Here is a 19,756-nt window from a genome sequence, read left to right on the forward strand (position 1 = left end):
AGCCCCGCGATGGACCCGCCCTCGTCCTCTCTCATTAGCCGGTGTCGCGGTCAATCTCACCACCTGACCCACCGCCCAGCGCCTATTGGCTCACGCTCCGCGGCTCCTGCACTCTCATTGGTCCCTATGGCGACTAATTCGACCGACCCACAGCCGCTCCTGCCTCCGCCGCCATAGAGACCGGAACTAGAATGAGCTCCTCGGCCGTGAACACCATAGAGTACCGGGACGACGCGCAGAGGGAACGTTCCCGCACGGGGCTGCGCTCGTCGCGCACGTGGGCCACGGCGGCCGGGCCTACCTTCCCCGGGCCTTTTAGAAGGGGCTCTCTCCCTCGGCTGGGTGAGCGCCTTCGGCCTCCTTAATGGCTCGGTCTTTTGGCGGTCCAGTCACCTTGGAGGGACCACGCAGGCGCCCGGGCTGCCACGATTCAGTGTGTTCAGGGCGGAGGTGGTAGTTTTTGTCCGGGCGTACGAGGGAGGTGTTTCATATTGGCCACAAGTCAGATTTAATTTCGTCTCACATTTATCGGATAAGTTAGACTTTTCTTTCCCCCGCTAAACAGCACTGTAGACAAGGATTGCTATCCGTGCTTTTATACACTCTAAAATACAGGCTGCCTTCTGTACCTTCATTCATTCTTTATATTAGGCATCAGCTATTGACTGGGGATTGAAATGGTTTGCCAGTTTCTGCTTTCTGACGGAGGCAGCAATTTAAAACACCCAGCACTTCATACTTGGGTGAGCACAGCGTTTGGGGAATGGAAGTAGGAATTGTTGAGTGGTGACATTTCAGGCAAAGGTGGGCTTGTGCAGAGGCCTGGAAAAGGTAGGGCCTCGAGGAATATGCAAATGAAAGGATCGAGTTAGTAGTAGAAGGAAACAGAGGCTTTAGAGGTGGACAGGGTCTACTGGCATTTAATGTGAGAAATTCAGCCTGAGGTCCCCAGTGAGGAGGGGAGCTTCAGAGCTGTAAGGAGCGAGTAGCATCTTAGAAAGAAGGAAAAGGCTGCTGCTTGGGGAATGGGCTGCAGAAAAAAAGGATGGAAGTAGAGGAAAGGACTACCGTAGCCGAGATGGCTCAGTGTGTAAACCAAACCCGAAGCCCTGAGTTCTTTCCCTGAGCTCCACATGGTGGAAAGAGAAAGCGGCTTCCTGCAAATTGTAGTTTTGAGTTTGACGCTCGGTGGCATACTTCACTCACACCCCTAGTAAATAAATAAATGTAATAGAAATTAAAGAAAGCTAGTGCAGTAACACTTAACACCACCCCCCACCCACCTATCCCCCCGCCCCACCCCCTACCACCCCCAACCCCTGCCAGCTCCATCTAGGCCTGCCACTCCCTCAGTCAGTTCTGATAATGCTGACCCTGAAGCCAGTTTCGCTTTTCTACCATTGCTCGTGGTGGTTGCTGTTGCTGCGGCAGGACCAGCAAAAATGTTTACAAATGCAAAATATGTAAAGCCCAGTGGCTGTTGGGTTATTCTAGACCAAGTGAAAACAGGGAGTACATGTGTTGGAAGAGTTTTCGGTTTTTTGAGACAGGGTTTCTCTGTGTAGCCCTGGCTGTCCTGGACTCATTTTGTAGATCAGGCTGGCTTCGAACTCACAGCGAACTGCCTGCCTCTGCCTCCCAAGTGCTGAGATTAAAGGTAGCACTATGCCTGGCTAAGATTTTTTTTTTTAACTGGAAACATTTTTGCTATTTTTATTTTGTGTGTGTGTTGGGGGCCGGGCACCTTGTGTGCCACCATGCATACTGGTGTGGAGGTAGGACAACTTGTGATAATCCATCTTCTCCTTAGGTCCTGGCATGGAGCTTTGGCCACCCTTCTTGGTGTTAGCATCAAGCACCCATTAGGCGCAATCCCACTGGCTCTGAAATACTTCACCCACAGAGGTAAACTATGAATTCCATGTAGCCTTTGCTTGTCGCTGGTCATCTTTTTTTTTTTTTCCCAAGACAGGGTCTCTCTGTGTAGCCTTGGTTGTCCTGGACTCACTTTGTAGACCAGGCTGGCCTTGAACTCACAGTGATCCTCCTGCCTCTGCCTCCCGAGTGCTGGGATTAAAGGCGTGCGCCACCACCGCCCGCCTGGGTCATCTTTTTTAAATTGCTTTACTACTTAAAACAGATTCTTTTATTATTTGCTTTGTTTTGAGGCAGGGTCTTCCTGTGAAACCCAGGTCGACCGCAAACTCTGAGACCCACCTGTCTGATGAAAGGATTAAAGGCATATATGTCACCATGGCTTGCCCTACTCCTTTCTAAGTATTCCCCCATTGGCCATTACATCCCAATTCCTTAATATGGTACAACTTCTGCAAATGTACCTCTCTAGGAACTCACCCCTCGTCCAGCCTGACAGGGACTTTTTTTTTTTAAAGCTGTTACTACAGAGCTGGGCGTGGTGGCGCACGCCTTTAATCCCAGCACTTGGGAGGCAGAGGCAGGCGGATCGCTGTGAGTTCAAGGCCAGCCTGGTCTACAAATCGAGTCTAGGACAGCCAAGACTACACAGAGAAACCCTGTCTCAAAAAACAAACAAACAAACAAACAAGCTGTTACTACATATGACAAACCCTCTCCACTTTTGTGTACATTCCTCTCGCAGCACTCGCTCTCCCTTCTGCCCCCTTTTGAGACAGGGTCTCACCTGGAAGCTCAGGCCGCCTGATGTTCATGGTCCTGCCTCTCTTCTGAGGTAGCTGTGCAGGCATGTGCCCACGTGGCTGACCTTCCCTTGAGTATCTGTCTACCTGGTGCCTAGCATAGAGCGTTTGCAATTTGCTTTGTTTTGTTCTTTGGTTTGAGACAGGGTCTCACTATGCCTGGAACCTACAGAGATCTTCCTGCCTCTTTCTCTCAAATGCTGAGATTAAGGGTGTGTACTACCATATCTAGCAATGTAATGTTTTTGTTTTTTATGAGACAGGGTTTTAACCTTGGCTGTCCTGGACTCGATTTGTAGACCAGGCTGGCCTGGATGAAACTCAAGAGACCCACCTGCCTCTGCCTTCTGAGTGCTAGGGTTACAGGTGCATGCCACTGTGCCTGCAGTGTAATGTTTTAATCTATGCTTGTTTTCTATCTGAGTTACCAAGTGTTGAAATTAATCTTGTTTAATGACAGTGTGGAACAGAACCCATGCATTGAAAAAATCCTTTATTGACAGTTTTAAAAAATTTCAAAAACAAAAAAAGTTTTGGTTTTTTCGAAACAGGGTTTCTCTGTGTAGCCCTGGCTATCCTGGACTCACTTTGTAGACTAGGCTGGCCTCGAACTCACAGTGATCCGCCTGCCTCTGCCTCTGCCTCCAGAGTGCTGGGATTAAAGGTGTGCACCACCACTCTTGGCCTACAGTTCAAAATTTAAACAACAAAAAAATAGACGATTGTTTCATAGACACTTAGACAGTGACAGCCAGCGAGGGCAACAGATGGCACCTGGGATCCCCGAAGTTGAGAGGCTGAGGCAGGAGGCTCTCAGTGATTTAGAAGCCATCCTGAGTCCAGCATGGACAGAACCTTTAAGAACAAATGAGCAGAGCCAGGTGGATGGCTGTGAGTTCGAGGCCAACCTGGTCTACAAATTGAGTCCAGGACAGCCAGGGCTAACACAGAGAGATTCTGTCCTGAAAAACAAAACAAATAAAAGACTGGAGTTTGGATACCCAGAATAAATGCTGAGTGGGCATGACAGTCCTCTCTTAAAATTTCAGCCTTGGAAAGCAGAGATTGGCTCCTCAGATCAAGCTAGCTAGCAATGCTAACCATATCATCCAGAGAGATTCTGCCTCCATTAATAAGGTGGGATAGCAAAGGAAAATGATTCTGGACGTCAACCTTAGGCCTCCACATGTACACACACACACACACACACACACACACACACACACACACACACACACACACCATGAGTACCCACACACAAGCAAAAACATGCATATGCACACCATATACATTATAAGAAATGTGGAAAGAAATGTTAATTGTTTTGGAGAGGTGGTGTCTCCAGTTGAAAAGCCAGTTCTGTCACACCTGTCTTTGTTGCTTAAGGGTGTCCTTCCTTCCTCATCTGGGGACTCATCCGTCTGCCTTCACGCTTTGGTGTAACAAGATGAGGTATTAAGATGCACTGATTGGCACATCTTTAATCCCTGCACTCAGGAGGCAGGGGCAGGTGGATCTACAGCCTGGCCTCGTGCCATGATAGACAGGCCTATGCAGAGAAACTGTCTCAGAAACTCCCTCCCCACAAAAAAAGGATGCACACCAGGATTGACAGTAGAAATTAATTATTCAAGTTAATTTCCTGACCCAAAATAGGGACTCCACACTCCTTTCTGTTACTCACCCCCATCACCTTGGGGGTTTACACTAGCCAATCTGTCTAAGAATCACCTCACACGTAATTCTGCTTTCTGCTTTGTTTGTTTCTGAGACAGGGTTTCTCTGTGTAGTCCTAGTTGTCCCAGACTCGGTTTGTAGACCAGGCTGGCCTCGAACTCACAGAGATCCGCCTGCCTCTGCCGCCCAAGTGCTGGAATTAAAGGCGTGCGCCCCCACGCCCTGTTTCTGTTTCCTGCTTTTAAGGAATGCAAGGGCACACATACCAGGAATCTCCTTTGCAAAACAGCTTTCACCTTGTTCCTCATCCCCCACAGGCTCTGGTTTAGGAACACTCCCTGGCCCACCCTAGCCTCCTCCTTATTCCCTATCAGTAAGTCACACTTACATCACATGTCAACTCTTCCGGGCCTTTAAAAGTTTATTTTTTAAGACAGTTTCACTAGGTAGCCCTACCTGGCCTGTAACTATGTAGTCCAGGCAGTCCTTGAACTCATAAGAGATCCACTTGTGTCTGCTTCCCAAGTGCCTGGTGCCTTCAAAACTTGAGTCTTTCTGTGTATATGACATGCATGTGTTTATTGTGTGTGGGTCTGGGGCACCATGGCTCAGATGTCCTCACTTTACTGGTTTGAGGCAGCTTCCTTCATTCCTGGAGTGCTGCACACTTAGCTTAGCCGGTTGGCAAGCTTCCCTGGAATTCTCCGGTCTCAGCTTCCCATCTTGCTGTTCATGCACTGGGATTATAAAGTCTGGCTCTTAGATGCCTTCTTCTGGTGGGGGGAGTCTCTACTCACACCATCATACTTGTGCAGGAAGGCTTTTATTGCACGAGCCATCTCCCCAGCCTCCAAAAAGCCTCTCTGTAAAAGGAACTTTTATTCTCCTGGCTCAGTTGCCTGGGAGGCTTACCGCCTCTGTCTGCCAACCTAGGCCTCGTCCTGGAGGCGTCTAGCCTCCATAGAATCTAACCTAGGCCTGGAATGTTTCAGCCTCTGAGACTTACTGGTTAGTAAGCTCACCCTTTCTTCTTACTGAGCTCTGGGCTGCTGGTTCAGCCCAGCTGTTCTGGCTCACACTCCTCTCCCAGATGACTTATTCAATCTGGCTTTTCTCTTGGCCTCTGAATTGCTCTGCTTGGCCCCAAGCTAACTCCAGCAACATGCTCTAATCTCCTGGCTCATTCTGTCTTCACTGGAGTTCTCTCTCTGCAACCTATTACTTTTCCAGTAACACTGCCTCCTCTCACTCTCTGCACTGCCCCCGTAGGTAGCTTCCATTGCCTCTCTCTTGTGAGAGTTGAGCACATCCTATTCTGTCACATCCTTCTCTGATTTGTCACTTTTTCTGCCACTCAAGCATGGCTTTCAAACACTGGTGCTTCCTTCTACAAGCTTCATTGTTTGGGATTAAAGGCATGTACTACCATGCCTGGGCCTAAGCCTTTTACCTGAAAAAGCTTGAGCCGGGCGTGGTGGCACTCGCCTTTAATCCCAGCACTCAGGAGGCAGAGGCAGGTGAATCTTTTGGAGTTCAAGGACAGCTTGGCCTACAAAGTGAGTCCAGGACAGCCAGGACTACAAGAGAAACCCTGTCTCGAAAAATAAAAACAAAACAAAAAGTGACCTGGTAAAGCTCCCCCACCCCACAATTCCTACCTCATCATTATCAAGGCATATTCTCACAGATGGTCTCTTCCCCACACACCCCAAGATGCTGACTCCTTGACCAGAGCTAATGGAACTGAACCTCTGGGGTATCCTTGACTGCCTGGTGCTGCCTGTGCTCATCAGCACGGACCTGAGAGGACCCTACAGCTGTTGTAAGTTGGCTCTTCTCTATGATGGTTTCTGAGGAGAGCCAGTCCTACTGAAGAAGAGAGACAAATGACAGACTGTCCTTAGACATTTAGAACCAACCACACCACCAACTCCCACTTGGTTTGGCTGGGTTGTGCACCCGCCCTAGTCCTGATTCAGGCACACCTTTCCCTTTTTCTTTCATTGGATGCATGCCCAGACTTACATCTGCTTCTGCCTTTTCTGGTACTTTGGGTTTCCTTACTTTTTCTGTACAGCCCCCCACTTCTAACCATCCATTCTCCATGTGAAATGATTCTGTAGAGGCTGCCTGCTCTGTTTTTTGGCCGGTCTCAGACTCACAGGCTTGTCTCTACCTCCAGGTGCTGGGATTAAAGGTCTGTGTCACCATAGCCAGCTCTGGGGGCTTTTCATTTAAACCTAACTAAACTGTCCTATTGAATAAACTTTGGCTTTGCTTGACTTTAAAAATGAGCAACACAAACAGCAACAACTGAAGCCATACATTTTTTTAAAAAAACTAAAACTGTATTTACATTTCAAAATTTAAACAGGATCTTAGTTGTGATCTGTGACACTTCCAGGTCCTGGATCACACCTGTGGAGGCAGGGAAGCAAACAGAGGCCAGTCCAGCTTGTCCGACTCAAGGGAGAATGTCACCCACAACAGCAGCAGACCTAAATGGAAGACGCAGATCAGTGAGGAGACAGGGATAAATTACTCAAAGCAACAGGAAGGGGACATTCCATGGGACAAGTGCTCCCAGCTCCTATCTTCACCCTCAGACCAAACCTTTGGATCCCCTCAACCATGTGAAGTGACTGTAGTGCAATACTCACCTCTCCCTACTGTGTGTTTACTTAGTCTGTGTGTGGCCATGCATGCCATGCAGATCAGAGGACAATGTGTGTGAGTTGGTTATCTCAACCACGTGGGTCCCAGGGACCCAACTCAGGTGTCAGGCTTGGCAGTCACTGGCCTACATATACAATTTCCATGCAGAAGGACCAAGAAGAGTTCCAGGAGGCTTAGTGACCTGACTAAGGCCACAGAGTTAACAGTGTTCTGGCTTTCTGCTTGGTTCATGGCCTGTGTCCTTATCTGGCTTTGATGGTTTGCTGCCCATGGCCTTCCAGGTTAGCTGACACAAAGAAGGTACTAGCACTGTTTTTCTCTTACCACTTCCCTTATGTGGACATGCCATCTTCTAGGGGACAGTAAATTCTGGTATCACAATGTAGGTTCATAAAAATTACCCTGGGCCCTCAAAGTGTGTACACTGTAAACTGCCCAGTGCAGCAGGGGCGAAGGTCTGTGCCAGCAGGCACTATGTTCTCAGTATGGCCCTTGCCTCAAGGTGTTCTTAGTCAAGACAAAACCAGAGGAATGTATTTGTAATACACTGTGTTAAGTGCTGTAATTGAACCTGGCGGAAACCACTGACGGGGCTGAACTCAGAGCTGGAGGGACATAGGCAGGATTCCTAAACTGATGTTAGCCATAGGCATGCTTCAGGGAGGCGATGGAAAGACTTGGGATATATGCACATTTACACACACTGTGTCTCAATGTAGGAAATTCAAGCAGGAAGAGGACATGAACTGAAAAGAAAGTGAAAGTATCTGCTATTAGCAGTATGCTATTTAGCTCCACTCAAAGTTCTGAAATAGTCAACCGAGTGCCATGGTTGGACAGCATACTGCATCTCCTCAGTCACTTCATTTACTTTAGAAATCTTGCCAGTACACACAGGTCCCCTCCTTTCTTTCTCACAAGGCTGAACGGCATTGCGTGGCAGTCATGCTGTGAATGTGAAGACAACGTAGAAGCCTGCCTTTGACTGGAGCGAGCCAGACACTCTACCTCTCTCGTGGCAGAGCTTCCTGCTCTTAGAGCAGGGAACAGTGCCACACGCCCAGCAGGCAGGTAAACACATGTGGGCACACCTTGGAGATATCTAGGGTGCTTGTCTCTCTCTTGGCGTCTATATTATAGTCACTGTATGTGTAGTGCCAGGCAGTATCATACAGTTCAGCAACATGATAAAGTGAGACCGTGAACACAGTGATTCTTGCTGGAGCACCAGGGTGTCTTTTCCTCCTGGAGTGGCTTTCTCCATGAGAGGACAGACCCTAAAAGCCCCCATGTTGAGCCTTGCCAATTGCTATTACCTGTGAAAATTCATCAGAACCAGTTCTCTAACAAATTTTTCTGGGAATTCGAAGTACATTCAAGTGTGAGAAACAATGCTTGGCATGGTGACTCAGGCCTGTAATTTGGACCCTCAGGAGGCTCTGTCACAAGACTCCTCCTCCCCCAATAATCCAACCCAACAACAAACAACTGCTCAGTAGGTCTTAAAATCATCTATATGGCTGTCAACCCTTATTGCACTCAAACCAAACCTGAGGTATAGTGAAAACACCTCTGGGGGACTGGAGAGATGGCTCAGTGGTTAAGAACACTCGTTGGCTATTCCTCCAGAGGACATGGTAGCTTACAACTGTCTATAACTCCAGTTCCGGGGCTCTGATGTCTTCTTCCAACCTCACTGGGCGCCAGGCATATGCGTGGTGCACAGATACACACTCAGGCAAAACACGCATATAAGATATTAAAAACAAAACATTTTTGGGAGGCTGGATGGTGGTGGCTCATGCCTTTCATCCTAGCACTTGGAGGCGGATCTCTTGAGTTCGAGGCCAGCCTGGTCTACAAAGTGAGTCCAGGACAGCCGGGACTACACAGAGAAACCCTGTCTTGAAAAACAAACAAAACATTTTTGGGAGGTTAGAGAAGCTTGTAAGTTTTCACCTGAAAAGAAAAGTGATAGCCTGCTAGTTCCTTCCTCATTTTCCTTACTATGTACTAGTCTCAGTATGAAGAAATCCAAACTGGACAAGCATCTGCCAGCCCTCTCTACAGCAGACTGTTCTCTAGTCTCCCTAATGCCTTAAAACCTGTGATAGGGGTTAAAAACAGAAACAACTCACATATAAGAACGCTTCGCCTGAATGTATGTATATGTACCACATATGTGCCTGGTGCCCAAGGAGGTCAGAAAAGGGCGTCAGGTCTCCTAGATTTGGAGTTATGAATGGTTTTAAACTTCATGTGGGTGCTGGAAACTGAGCCCAGATCCTTTGCAAGTGCAATGGATGCTCTTAGCCACTGAACCATATCTCCAGCTCCACACCCAGATCTTACGTGGGTGCTAGGGATTGGAAGTCAGGTTCTCATACTTACCCACAAGCCCTATGCCTTCAAAACAAAAGAGTCGTGCTATTCTGCTTTGCTTTACCCAGTTTAACCTTGAATCTCTGGGCTCAAGTGGTCCTCAGCCTCTGCAGTGGCTGGAACTATCCAAGATGGCTGATGTCCCTAAATATTAGCCCCAGCACAAGCCAGAGCAAATAGGGGTTGGAGGACTGAATTTGAGCCCAAGTCTACAGCTCACTGAATAATATGGCAGCCACCACAGCTATATGTGACTCTTCAGATTTAAGTAAAGTTAACAATCCAGGAGAGGCTGGAATGTAGTTCAGTGGGTAACATACTTGCCTATTACACAGAAAACCCTGGGTTCAGTCTCCAGCACCATGTAGACCAGATGTGATGATACACACCTGCAATCCCAGTTCTCAGAGGATGGAGGCAGGGGGATCAGAAATTCAGTCATTCTCAGCTCCATGTGACCCAGCCTGGATTACATGAGACCTTGTCTCAAAAATAAACCATAGCTGAGCACAGTGATACATGTTTATACTTTCTGCACTTTAAAGGCAGAGACAAGAGGGTTGCTGGTTTGAGTCTAAACTGGTTACAAAGTGAGTTCTTGGTCTGCCAGAGCTAAAAATTAAGACCCTGTTTCAAACTCTTCTCTTCCCTTTAAGTTAAAAAAAAAATCCCCTCAGCCATATTTCAATGTTTAGACCTCAGTGGCTGGCACCTCGCTCTACCTTCCAGGGTAGACACAGGCATTGCCATCACTGCAGACAGGCTGTCCAGTGGGCGGTCCCGCTCTAGAGGGCTTCTGGAATGTGAATGACCACTGAGGAATTTGCTCCACTTGGGCTACAAGAGGGACTTTGACAGAGAAAGATCTAAGTGATTTCTGCTAATAGCAGGGAGATGGGCTAATGATTTTTAGAGCCCCCAACAAAGAACTGTACAGAAAGGAGACTCCAATGTAAAGTTTTTTTTCCCTTCTTTTTACGGTATTGGACATTGAATCTAAAGTTTTGTGTGTATGTCAGGCAAGCATTCTATCACTAAGCTACAACCCCAATCCCTAATATACAACCCTAAAACAAAGAGTTCCTGAGCAAGGTGTTTCCCCAACCACATCCCCACACAGGGTTTCTTTATGTAGCCCTGGCTGTCCTGAATCTCACTCTGTAGATTGACCTCAAACTCAGAGATCTGCCTGCTTCTGCCTCCCAGTGCTGGGATTAAAGGCTTGTGCCACCACACCTGGCTGTCTTTTACTTATACTTTCAGAAAATATTTAAAAACTTGTTCAGGGCCTAGAGAGATGGCTCATCGGTTAAGGGCACTGACTCCTCCAGAGGTCCTGAGTTCAATTTCCAGCAACCACATGGTGGCTCACAACCATCTATAATGTGATCTGATGCCCTCTTCTGGCTTGCAGGTGTACATGCTGGCAGAGCACTCCATGGATAATAATAAATAAATAAATCTTAAAAAAATAAAAATAAAAATTTGGGGCTGGAGAGGTGGCTCAGAGGTTAAGAGCACTGGCTCTATCCAAAGGTCCTGAGTTCAATTCCCAGCAACCACATGGGGGTTCACAACCATCTGTAATGAAATCTGGTGCCCTCTTCTGGTGGGCAGGCGTACATGAGGCAGAACATTGTATGCACAACAAATAGATAAAAGCTTTAAAAATCAGACCAACAACAACAACAAAAAAATATGTTCAGAGCTGGGCATGGTGGTGCCCATCTGTAATCCCAGCACTGAGTCGGGGTTAGCAGAGGCAGGTAGGTCTCTGTGAGTTCGAGGCCAGCCTAATCTACAAAGTGAGTCCAGGACAGCCAAGGCTACAGAGAAACACTGTCTTGAAAAACCAGAACACACACACACACACACACACACACACACACACACACACACACACACACACACACACTGCGAAAGAGAGCCCTAAATTCTTAGGTATTTCTTAATGTACTTTAAGTCTTGTAATCTTCTACCATCTAGTGATGATCAGAGATCAGTTTATAAACTCATCATTAGTGACATGGAAAACAAGAGTGAAACCACAAGAACAGTCAGCAGTGCCTGAGGTGAAGAGCAGGCTGAGTCCAAGGGAGGCCCCATGTTGGCAGAAAGGCTCATGGCGTTCACTCAGCCTGAGAAGGGAATATTTGCTTAGGCAAGAAAGGTCCACTGTAGCTCGCAGCCTGCACTTGTGCATTCGAGCCTCAGCACTGCTCACTCCAGTGCCCTTCCTAAAATGTCTGGCATTCTCTCTCCACCACGGCATGTAGTCAGTTTTACTGAATGCCTGTAAGTTCCAGATGCTCTGAGCTCAAGCATGTCACAGATGATGATGATACAGACTCTGAGCTTGTGAAGAGACTGTCAGCCATGCTGGTGCATACCTTTCATCTCAGTACGCAAGGGCATCTTTGTGAGTTGGAGACAGGTCTGCCGAGGTGATACAGTGAGACCCTGGCTCCAAAGTAAAACAAGACTCAGGCCAATAAGATGGCCCAATGGGTCAAGACTCCTGCTGCTAGGCCTGAGTTTGATCCCAGGGACTCACACAGAGAAGAGAACAGACTTATAAAAGTTGTCCCTTCACAGCCATTGTACTCACAATAAATAATAAAAAAAACTATAATTTCCTAAGCATGCAGATAAAGTATAGCAATATCCAAGGGTACAGACTCTACACTATAGAGGATATTATGATTAGAGGTGGTGAAGGTTAGGTAAGGCAAGGCAGAAAAGCCATTAATGGACCAACAATCTTTTTTTTTTTTTTTTTTTGGTTTTTTGAGACAGGGTTTCTCTGTGTAGCTTTGGCATTCCCGAACACACTTTGTAGCCCAGGCTGGCCTCACAGCAGTCTGCCTGCCTCTGGCTCCCTGAGTGTTGGGATTAAAGGTATGCACCACCACAGCTACCTTGGAGCAATAATCTTGATGCATCAACACTTAAAACTTTGTTTTTTTTTCTCTTTCCTCTGTCTGCAGTAGAGACAGACCCAGGTTCTGTGTATGCTTTGCATTCCTGAGCAACACCCGAGTCTTCTTTTCCACAGGCAGGCAAGACGCCGCTGCCCTGGCTTGCCTTGAACTTTAGCCTCCAAATGCTGAGATTCTAAGTACAAGCATCCACACCCAGCCCTGCTCAAAAGATAACATGTTTATTTTGCGCATGTGTAAATGGGTGCTCAAAGCCACAGCACATGTCAGAGGGCAGTTGGCAAGAGTCAGTTCTCTCCTTCCTCCAAGTGGTCCTGGGCATCAAACTCAGGTCTATAAGCTTGGCAGCCAGCACCTCTACCTGACTCTGAGAAGACATCATCTGTCCCCTTTATATCAGTTGCCAGGCTATCCTTGAATTCATTCTGAAGTCCCGGAGGCCCTCAGTCTTGTTATACCTGCCATCTGCCTGCCTCCCAAGTGCTGGGATTACAGGTGTGCACCACCATGCCCAGCTTGTTACACTCTTCCTGGCCAGGATTACAGAATTACAGGTGTGTACTGTCATTCAGCTAAAATACATTAAAATTTTTTTCCTTCTATGTGTAGCCCTGGCTGTCCTTGAACTCAGAGATCCTCCTGCCTCTGCCTCCCAAGAGCTGGGATTAAAGGCCTGCCCCACCATATCTAGGTAGCATTTTATCTCAGCAATCAGGAGGCCTGAGGCAGTGAACTAGGTACCGTGGCCTATCCTTATAATCTCATACCAGTCTCAGCCACAGAGACTTAAACAAACAAACATTTATTTATTGCTTTTGTTTTTCAAGACAGGGCTTTTCTGTATTGCCTTGGCAGTCCTGGCTGCCTTGGCTGAACTCACTATGTAGACCAGGCTGGCCTCCTGCCTGACTCCTAAATGCTGGGATCAAAGGCATGCAATGCACCACCACAGCCCAGGCAGAGACCTTTATTGAAAGAAAGACAGAAGAGATGGCTCAGAGGTTAAGATCACTGGCTGCTCTTCCAGAGGTCCTGAGTTCAATTCTCAGCAACCACATGGTGGCCCACAACCACCTATAATATTTGGTGCCCTTTTATGGTTAACATGTAGGCAAAACATTATACATAAATAAATAAAATAAAAGGAAGGAACAAACAGCTGGGCATGGTGACCCACATCTGTAAACCCAGCATTTGGGAGATAGAAGCAAGAGGATCAGCAATTCAAAATCTTTGACATCATATCCAATTTGAGGCCAGCCTTTGCTACAAACTCTGTATCAAAAACCAAAAGAGCAAACCAACTAAACAAGTTTAACCCTTTAAGTCCAGCACTTGAGAGTCAGAGGCAGGCAAATCTGAGTTCTAGGCCAGCCAGAACAGCAAGGTGAGACCATGTATCTGAATAAACAAGCAAGCCCTTCTGTCTAACCAAGGGGGAAGAGGGCATCATCAAACTTGAGAACAGAATGCTAATGTTTCTAACATATCTGGAGAATTCAGTCACCAGTTACAGCCTAAAGCCCAGACAGCTCACATGCGTCCTTGCTAAAGGGAAAGTAAACATGGTAGAAATGTCTTCTAGGATATCATTTCACAGGTCTCTCTCTCTTTTTAAACGATTTAAATAAATATACTTTTTTTTTTCTGGTTTTTCAAGACAGGGTTTCTCTGTGTAGCCTTGACTGTCCTGGACTCACTTTGTAGTCCAGGCTGGCCTCAAACTCAACAGCGAATCGCCTGCCTCTGCCTCCCGAGTGCTGGGATTAAAGGCATGCGCCACCACGCCCGGCCTAAATATACATATATTTTTAAAGAGGGGCATGGTGGCGCACGCCTTTAATCCCAGCACTTGGGAGGCAGGGGCAGGTGGATCTCTGTGAATTCGAGGCCAGCCTGGTCTACAAAGTGAGTAGAGGACAGCCAAGGCTATACAGAGAAACCCTGTCTCAAAAAACAAAACATTTTCTTTTCTATCATCATGCATGAGAATGCATATGCCATGGTGCCCATGTGGAAATCAGACCAACTTGTGTAAGTTGGTTCTCTTCTAAGGTGGAATCTGGAAATCAAACTCAGGCCTACATGGCAAGTACTTTTATCCAAGAAGCCATCTCACACATCCAGTTTTTGTTTTGTTTAACATAAGTTAGTTTTACATCAACTAAAAAGGAAAAGTTTTCAAGACATGATATTAAATAAGAAGAGACAAAAACAAACAAAAAATCTCAAGGGGCCAGAAAAGATGGCTCAGTGGTTAAGGGCACTTTACCACTCTTACAGAGGACCCAGCACTCACACTCCGCAGCTGAGAACGCCTATAACAAGCTCCAAGGAGCTACATGAACTCACATGTACATAGTCCTGCACAGACACACACACACAACAAAAGCAGGGTTCAAGAGCAATACTATAGCATGATGTTATTTAAGAAAAAAAAATCTGGGGCTGGAGAAATGGCTCAGCAATTAAGAACAGTGTCTGCTCTTCCAGAGGTCCTGAGTTCAAGTCCTAGCAACCACATGGTGTCTCATAACCATCTATCCTGGGATCTGATGCCCTCTTCTGGCCTGCAGATGTACATACAGATGAAGGACTCATTTACATAACAGAAAGAGAAAAAAATGAGTCTCAAAAATAGATTGACAGCAGGGGGGAGGGGGAGAGGTGATGGTACACTTGGGAGGCAGAAGCAGGCGGATTGATGTGAATTTGAGGTCAACCTGGTCTATCAAGCGAGTCTAGGACAGCCAAGGCTACACAGGGAAACCCTGTCTGGGTGGTAGCGGGGGACTGTGGGGGTTGGGGGGGGGGGAGAGAATGATTGACAAAGAAAAGGCAAACAACCTCACCCTGACAAGGGAATGCTTCTGGGAGGGAAGAAAGGCTTCTACATTATTACTTTGGTGTTAAAGTTTTCATGAGAAAATTGTATTACTTGTGCAATTACAATAGCCAGGGGCTGGAGAGATGGCTCAGTGGTTAAGAGCATTTGCTGTTCTTGTAGAGTCCCCAGGATCAACTCCCAGCACCCATATGGTGGCTCATGACCACTTATAACTCCAGTTTAGGGGATCTCATGTCTTCTGGCCTCTGTGGACACCAGGCATACAAGTGTTCTACAAATGTACATGCAGAGAAAATACTCATACACATAAAATAAATAAATAAATAAAAACAAGGAAATATAAGGACTTCAGTTAAGGGTTTGTGTTGCATTACTCAGGCTCCTCTAAAATTTCTCAGGTCACTTTCCTGCCTCAGCCTTTCAAGTAGCTAGGACGAGAGGAGTACCCCAACATGTCTGGCCAGGATCTCTGTGTGTGTGTCCGTGTCCCTGTCTGTCCATCCATAAAAGTGGGACTGCAGGTGCAGTTCAGTGGTAGTGTACTTGCTTCAAATGTTCAAAGCCTGGTTCAATCAAGCACCACAAATAAAACTTGTACATGATTTAAAAGTTACTTTGGAGACAACTGGCAAGTTTGAATATGTACCATGTATTACAAATATCAATTACTGGTGACCCTATTTTTGAGGTTGTGGGTGATTTTCCCAACTTTTTTATAGGTTTGGAAAACAATTTGGAAGGCAAATGAAAGACCATGACTTCAGAGGTAGACTGGCCCACTTTTCCCTGGTGCATTACTGGCATTCACCTTCCAGAACGTGTCTTCTCTCCTGGGAGTGCCTCTCAGTTCCTTTTCAGAAGGCCTCAGTGCAGAGCAGCCAGTGGCGGGTATTAGGAGGAAGGGCGCCTGTGAAAGCTACATGTGAGGCCCACAACTCCAAGGCTGCACACCAGTGTCAGTTCTGAGGACATGGTACATGTCTCCTGGCTTCCCAGGTTGGTTCCAGTGCAGTCACCTGGAAGTCAGGTCCTTTTCAAGTGACACTGTATGAAGCAGTGGAAAAGGGAGTTTCCAGGGTCCATTCTTTTTGCTCCTCACAGTGACCCTGAGGTTGACACCATCTCAGCTGACAGACAGCTGAGAAACACGCTCAAAGGCGAGCACGGAGAGACTCAAGGCACACCTTTGAGTAGACTGTCTCCTTCAAGTCATGATTCCATCTCCTAATCAGGAAGAAGAGAGCACTCACCTGGCTCAGTCTTGGTCTAGATTACATTTCCCCACACTGTGAGATTACCACCGGCAGTTTGGGCTTATTGTTGGGGCCTGTGGGAACATTCTAGAAAACAAAGAAGAGAACATGAGATGCACTCAGGTGCTTGCTCAGTGCCTCAGGGAACCTTTTCTATCTTCTATGGAAGGGCTGGAGATCAGGCTGATGTGAGGAGTGTGTCCTGACAGACAGTAAAATATAGCAGATCACGGAGAACAGGACACTGTGAGGCCATAGGCCCACAAGAATGAACAAGAGCTCTGACCAGGGACCCAGCTTATGGAGAAGTCACAGAGGAGAGGGCATGTGGGCCAGGACGGGTAAGCAAGGTCCCTAAGACTCTTCAGGTAGAGAGCAGGAGGCACACACTGCACAACCTCCTTACAGAAAAGCCCAGACCTTGATGCCACGGGACCAAAGGAGGCAGTGGCAGGAGGGGATATGGAGGGGTACAGGTCAGGAAGGATTCTGAATGCAATGCCAAGAAGTGGAATTTTATTAAGTGGGCACCAGGGTGCGAGGCAAACCCCAATAGGTCCTGGGCAGGTTATGGAATGGGGCCTATAACTGTAGACAGTGTTAAGAGGATCTAGCAGCCTGGAGCCCGTTTACCTTTCTCTAACTCCTCATTAGCAGGCGTAAGGCACCTGGTCAGAGAGGGTAAGCGGATACCCAAGCGGGACCTACCTCGATCTTCCTCATCACTAGAAGTCCATCAATGATTTTTCCTGCAGGAAGAACACTAAGTCAAAGCTTCCTTCATGGTGCAAGCAGTGTGTCCATTCACAGTCAGCTATCCCTCAGATCCTCTTACAGCACAGGGAAACTGAGGTTCAGTGGGGGTGAGCCAGGGAACATAGGGTATAGGCTTGGGTCTGAGTGACCCCATAACCCCACACTTCCATGCTACCTCGGGTTATTTATTTTATGTGTGCTTACTGGAATACTCTGAGTCCTAGCTGACCCCTATGTCCACCTGCCCTAGCCACCCCCACCATGTCCACCTGCCCTAGCCACCCCCACCATGTCCACCTGCCCTAGCCACCCCCACCATGTCCACCTGCCCTAGCCACCCCCACCATGTCCACCTGCCCTAGCCACCCCCACCATGTCCACCTGCCCTAGTCACCCCCACCATGTCCATCTGCCCTAGCCACCCCCACCATGTCCACCTGCCCTAGTCACCCCCGCCATGTCCACCTGCCCTAGTCACCCCCGCCATGTCCACCTGCCCTAGCCACCCCCACCATGTCCACCTGCCCTAGTCACCCCCGCCATGTCCACCTGCCCTAGCCACCCCCACCATGTCCACCTGCCCTAGCCACCCCCACCATGTCCATCTGCCCTAGCCACCCCCACCATGTCCACCTGCCCTAGCCACCCCCACCATGTCCATCTGCCCTAGCCACCCCCACCATGTCTACCTGCCCTAGTCACCTCCACCATGTCCATCTGCCCTAGCCACCCCTACCATGTCCATCTGCCCTAGCCACCCCCACCATGTCCACCTGCCCTAGCCACCCCCACCATGTCCACCTGCCCTAGCCACCCCTACCATGTCCATCTGCCCTAGCCACCCCTACCATGTCCACCTGCCCTAGTCACCCCCACCATGTCCACCTGCCCTAGCCACCCCCACCATGTCCACCTGCCCTAGCCACCCCCACCATGTCCACCTGCCCTAGTCAACCCCACCATGTCCACCTGCCCTAGCCACCCCCACCATGTCCACCTGCCCTAGCCACCCCTACCATGTCCATCTGCCCTAGCCACCCCCACCATGTCCATCTGCCCTAGCCACCCCCACCATGTCCACCTGCCCTAGCCACCCCACCATGTCCACCTGCCCTAGCCACCCCCACCATGTCCACCTGCCCTAGTCACCCCCACCATGTCCACCTGCCCTAGCCACCCCTACCATGTCCATCTGCCCTAGCCACCCCCACCATGTCCATCTGCCCTAGCCACCCCCACCATGTCCACCTGCCCTAGCCACCCCACCATGTCCACCTGCCCTAGCCACCCCTACCATGTCCACCTGCCCTAGTCACCCCCACCATGTCCACCTGCCCTAGCCACCCCCACCATGTCCACCTGCCCTAGTCAACCCCACCATGTCCACCTGCCCTAGCCACCCCTACCATGTCCACCTGCCCTAGCCACCCCCACCATGTCCACCTGCCCTAGCCACCCCCACCATGTCCACCTGCCCTAGCCACCCCTACCATGTCCACCTGCCCTAGTCACCCCCACCATGTCCACCTGCCCTAGCCACCCCCACCATGTCCACCTGCCCTAGCCACCCCACCATGTCCACCTGCCCTAGCCACCCCTACCATGTCCACCTGCCCTAGTCACCCCCACCATGTCCACCTGCCCTAGCCACCCCCACCATGTCCACCTGCCCTAGTCAACCCCACCATGTCCACCTGCCCTAGCCACCCCTACCATGTCCACCTGCCCTAGCCACCCCCACCATGTCCACCTGCCCTAGCCACCCCCACCATGTCCACCTGCCCTAGCCACCCCTACCATGTCCACCTGCCCTAGTCACCCCCACCATGTCCACCTGCCCTAGCCACCCCCACCATGTCCACCTGCCCTAGCCACCCCCACCATGTCCACCTGCCCTAGCCACCCCCACCATGTCCACCTGCCCTAGCCACCCCCACCATGTCCACCTGCCCTAGCCACCCCCACCATGTCCACCTGCCCTAGCCACCCCCACCATGTCCACCTGCCCTAGTCACCCCCACCATGTCCACCTGCCCTAGCCACCCCACCATGTCCACCTGCCCTAGCCACCCCCACCATGTCCACCTGCCCTAGCCACCCCCACCATGTCCACCTGCCCTAGCCACCCCCACCATGTCCACCTGCCCTAGCCACCCCCACCATGTCCACCTGCCCTAGCCACCCCCACCATGTCCACCTGCCCTAGCCACCCCCACCATGTCCACCTGCCCTAGTCAACCCCACCATGTCCACCTGCCCTAGCCACCCCCACCATGTCCACCTGCCCTAGCCACCCCACCATGTCCACCTGCCCTAGCCACCCCTACCATGTCCACCTGCCCTAGCCACCCCCACCATGTCATCTGCCCTAGCCACCCCCACCATGTCCACCTGCCCTAGCCACCCCTACCATGTCCACCTGCCCTAGCCACCCCACCATGTCCACCTGCCCTAGCCACCCCCACCATGTCCACCTGCCCTAGCCACCCCCACCATGTCCACCTGCCCTAGCCACCCCCACCATGTCCACCTGCCCTAGCCAACCCC

At 49.4% G+C, this 19,756-nt stretch overlaps 1 protein-coding gene and 1 long non-coding RNA gene across 5 annotated transcripts in view; one reads left to right on the top strand and one right to left on the bottom strand.

Annotated features, from left to right (window-relative positions):
- The first annotated feature begins 118 nt into the window (after positions 1–118).
- On the top strand, positions 119–13,625 carry LOC311600580. Its single transcript, XR_014780282.1, has 4 exons — positions 119–342; positions 1,811–1,905; positions 6,069–6,177; positions 7,953–13,625. It is a non-coding gene; the product is annotated as an uncharacterized lncRNA (long non-coding RNA).
- PPIH (peptidylprolyl isomerase H) overlaps positions 6,644–19,756 on the bottom strand; it is a 23,487-nt gene continuing 10,374 nt past the window's right edge. The window contains exons 6-8 of one of the 4 annotated variants that reach the window (XM_084787423.1): positions 17,162–17,202; positions 16,451–16,540; positions 6,644–6,853 (exon numbers count right to left, since the gene is read on the bottom strand). In XM_084787423.1, coding sequence (XP_084643549.1) covers positions 16,472–16,540; positions 17,162–17,202 — 110 coding nt within the window. In that variant the 3' untranslated portion in view covers positions 6,644–6,853; positions 16,451–16,471. Of the gene's footprint in view, positions 6,854–14,296; positions 14,923–16,450; positions 16,541–17,161; positions 17,203–19,756 lie in introns of those variants that run through there. The other 3 variants (XM_084787422.1, XM_084787420.1, XM_084787421.1) reach the window with 3 other exon arrangements.

The sequence above is a fragment of the Acomys minous genome (genome assembly GCF_964271855.1).
Source record: "Acomys minous genome assembly, chromosome: 6".
NCBI classification, from domain to species: Eukaryota; Metazoa; Chordata; class Mammalia; order Rodentia; family Muridae; genus Acomys; species Acomys minous.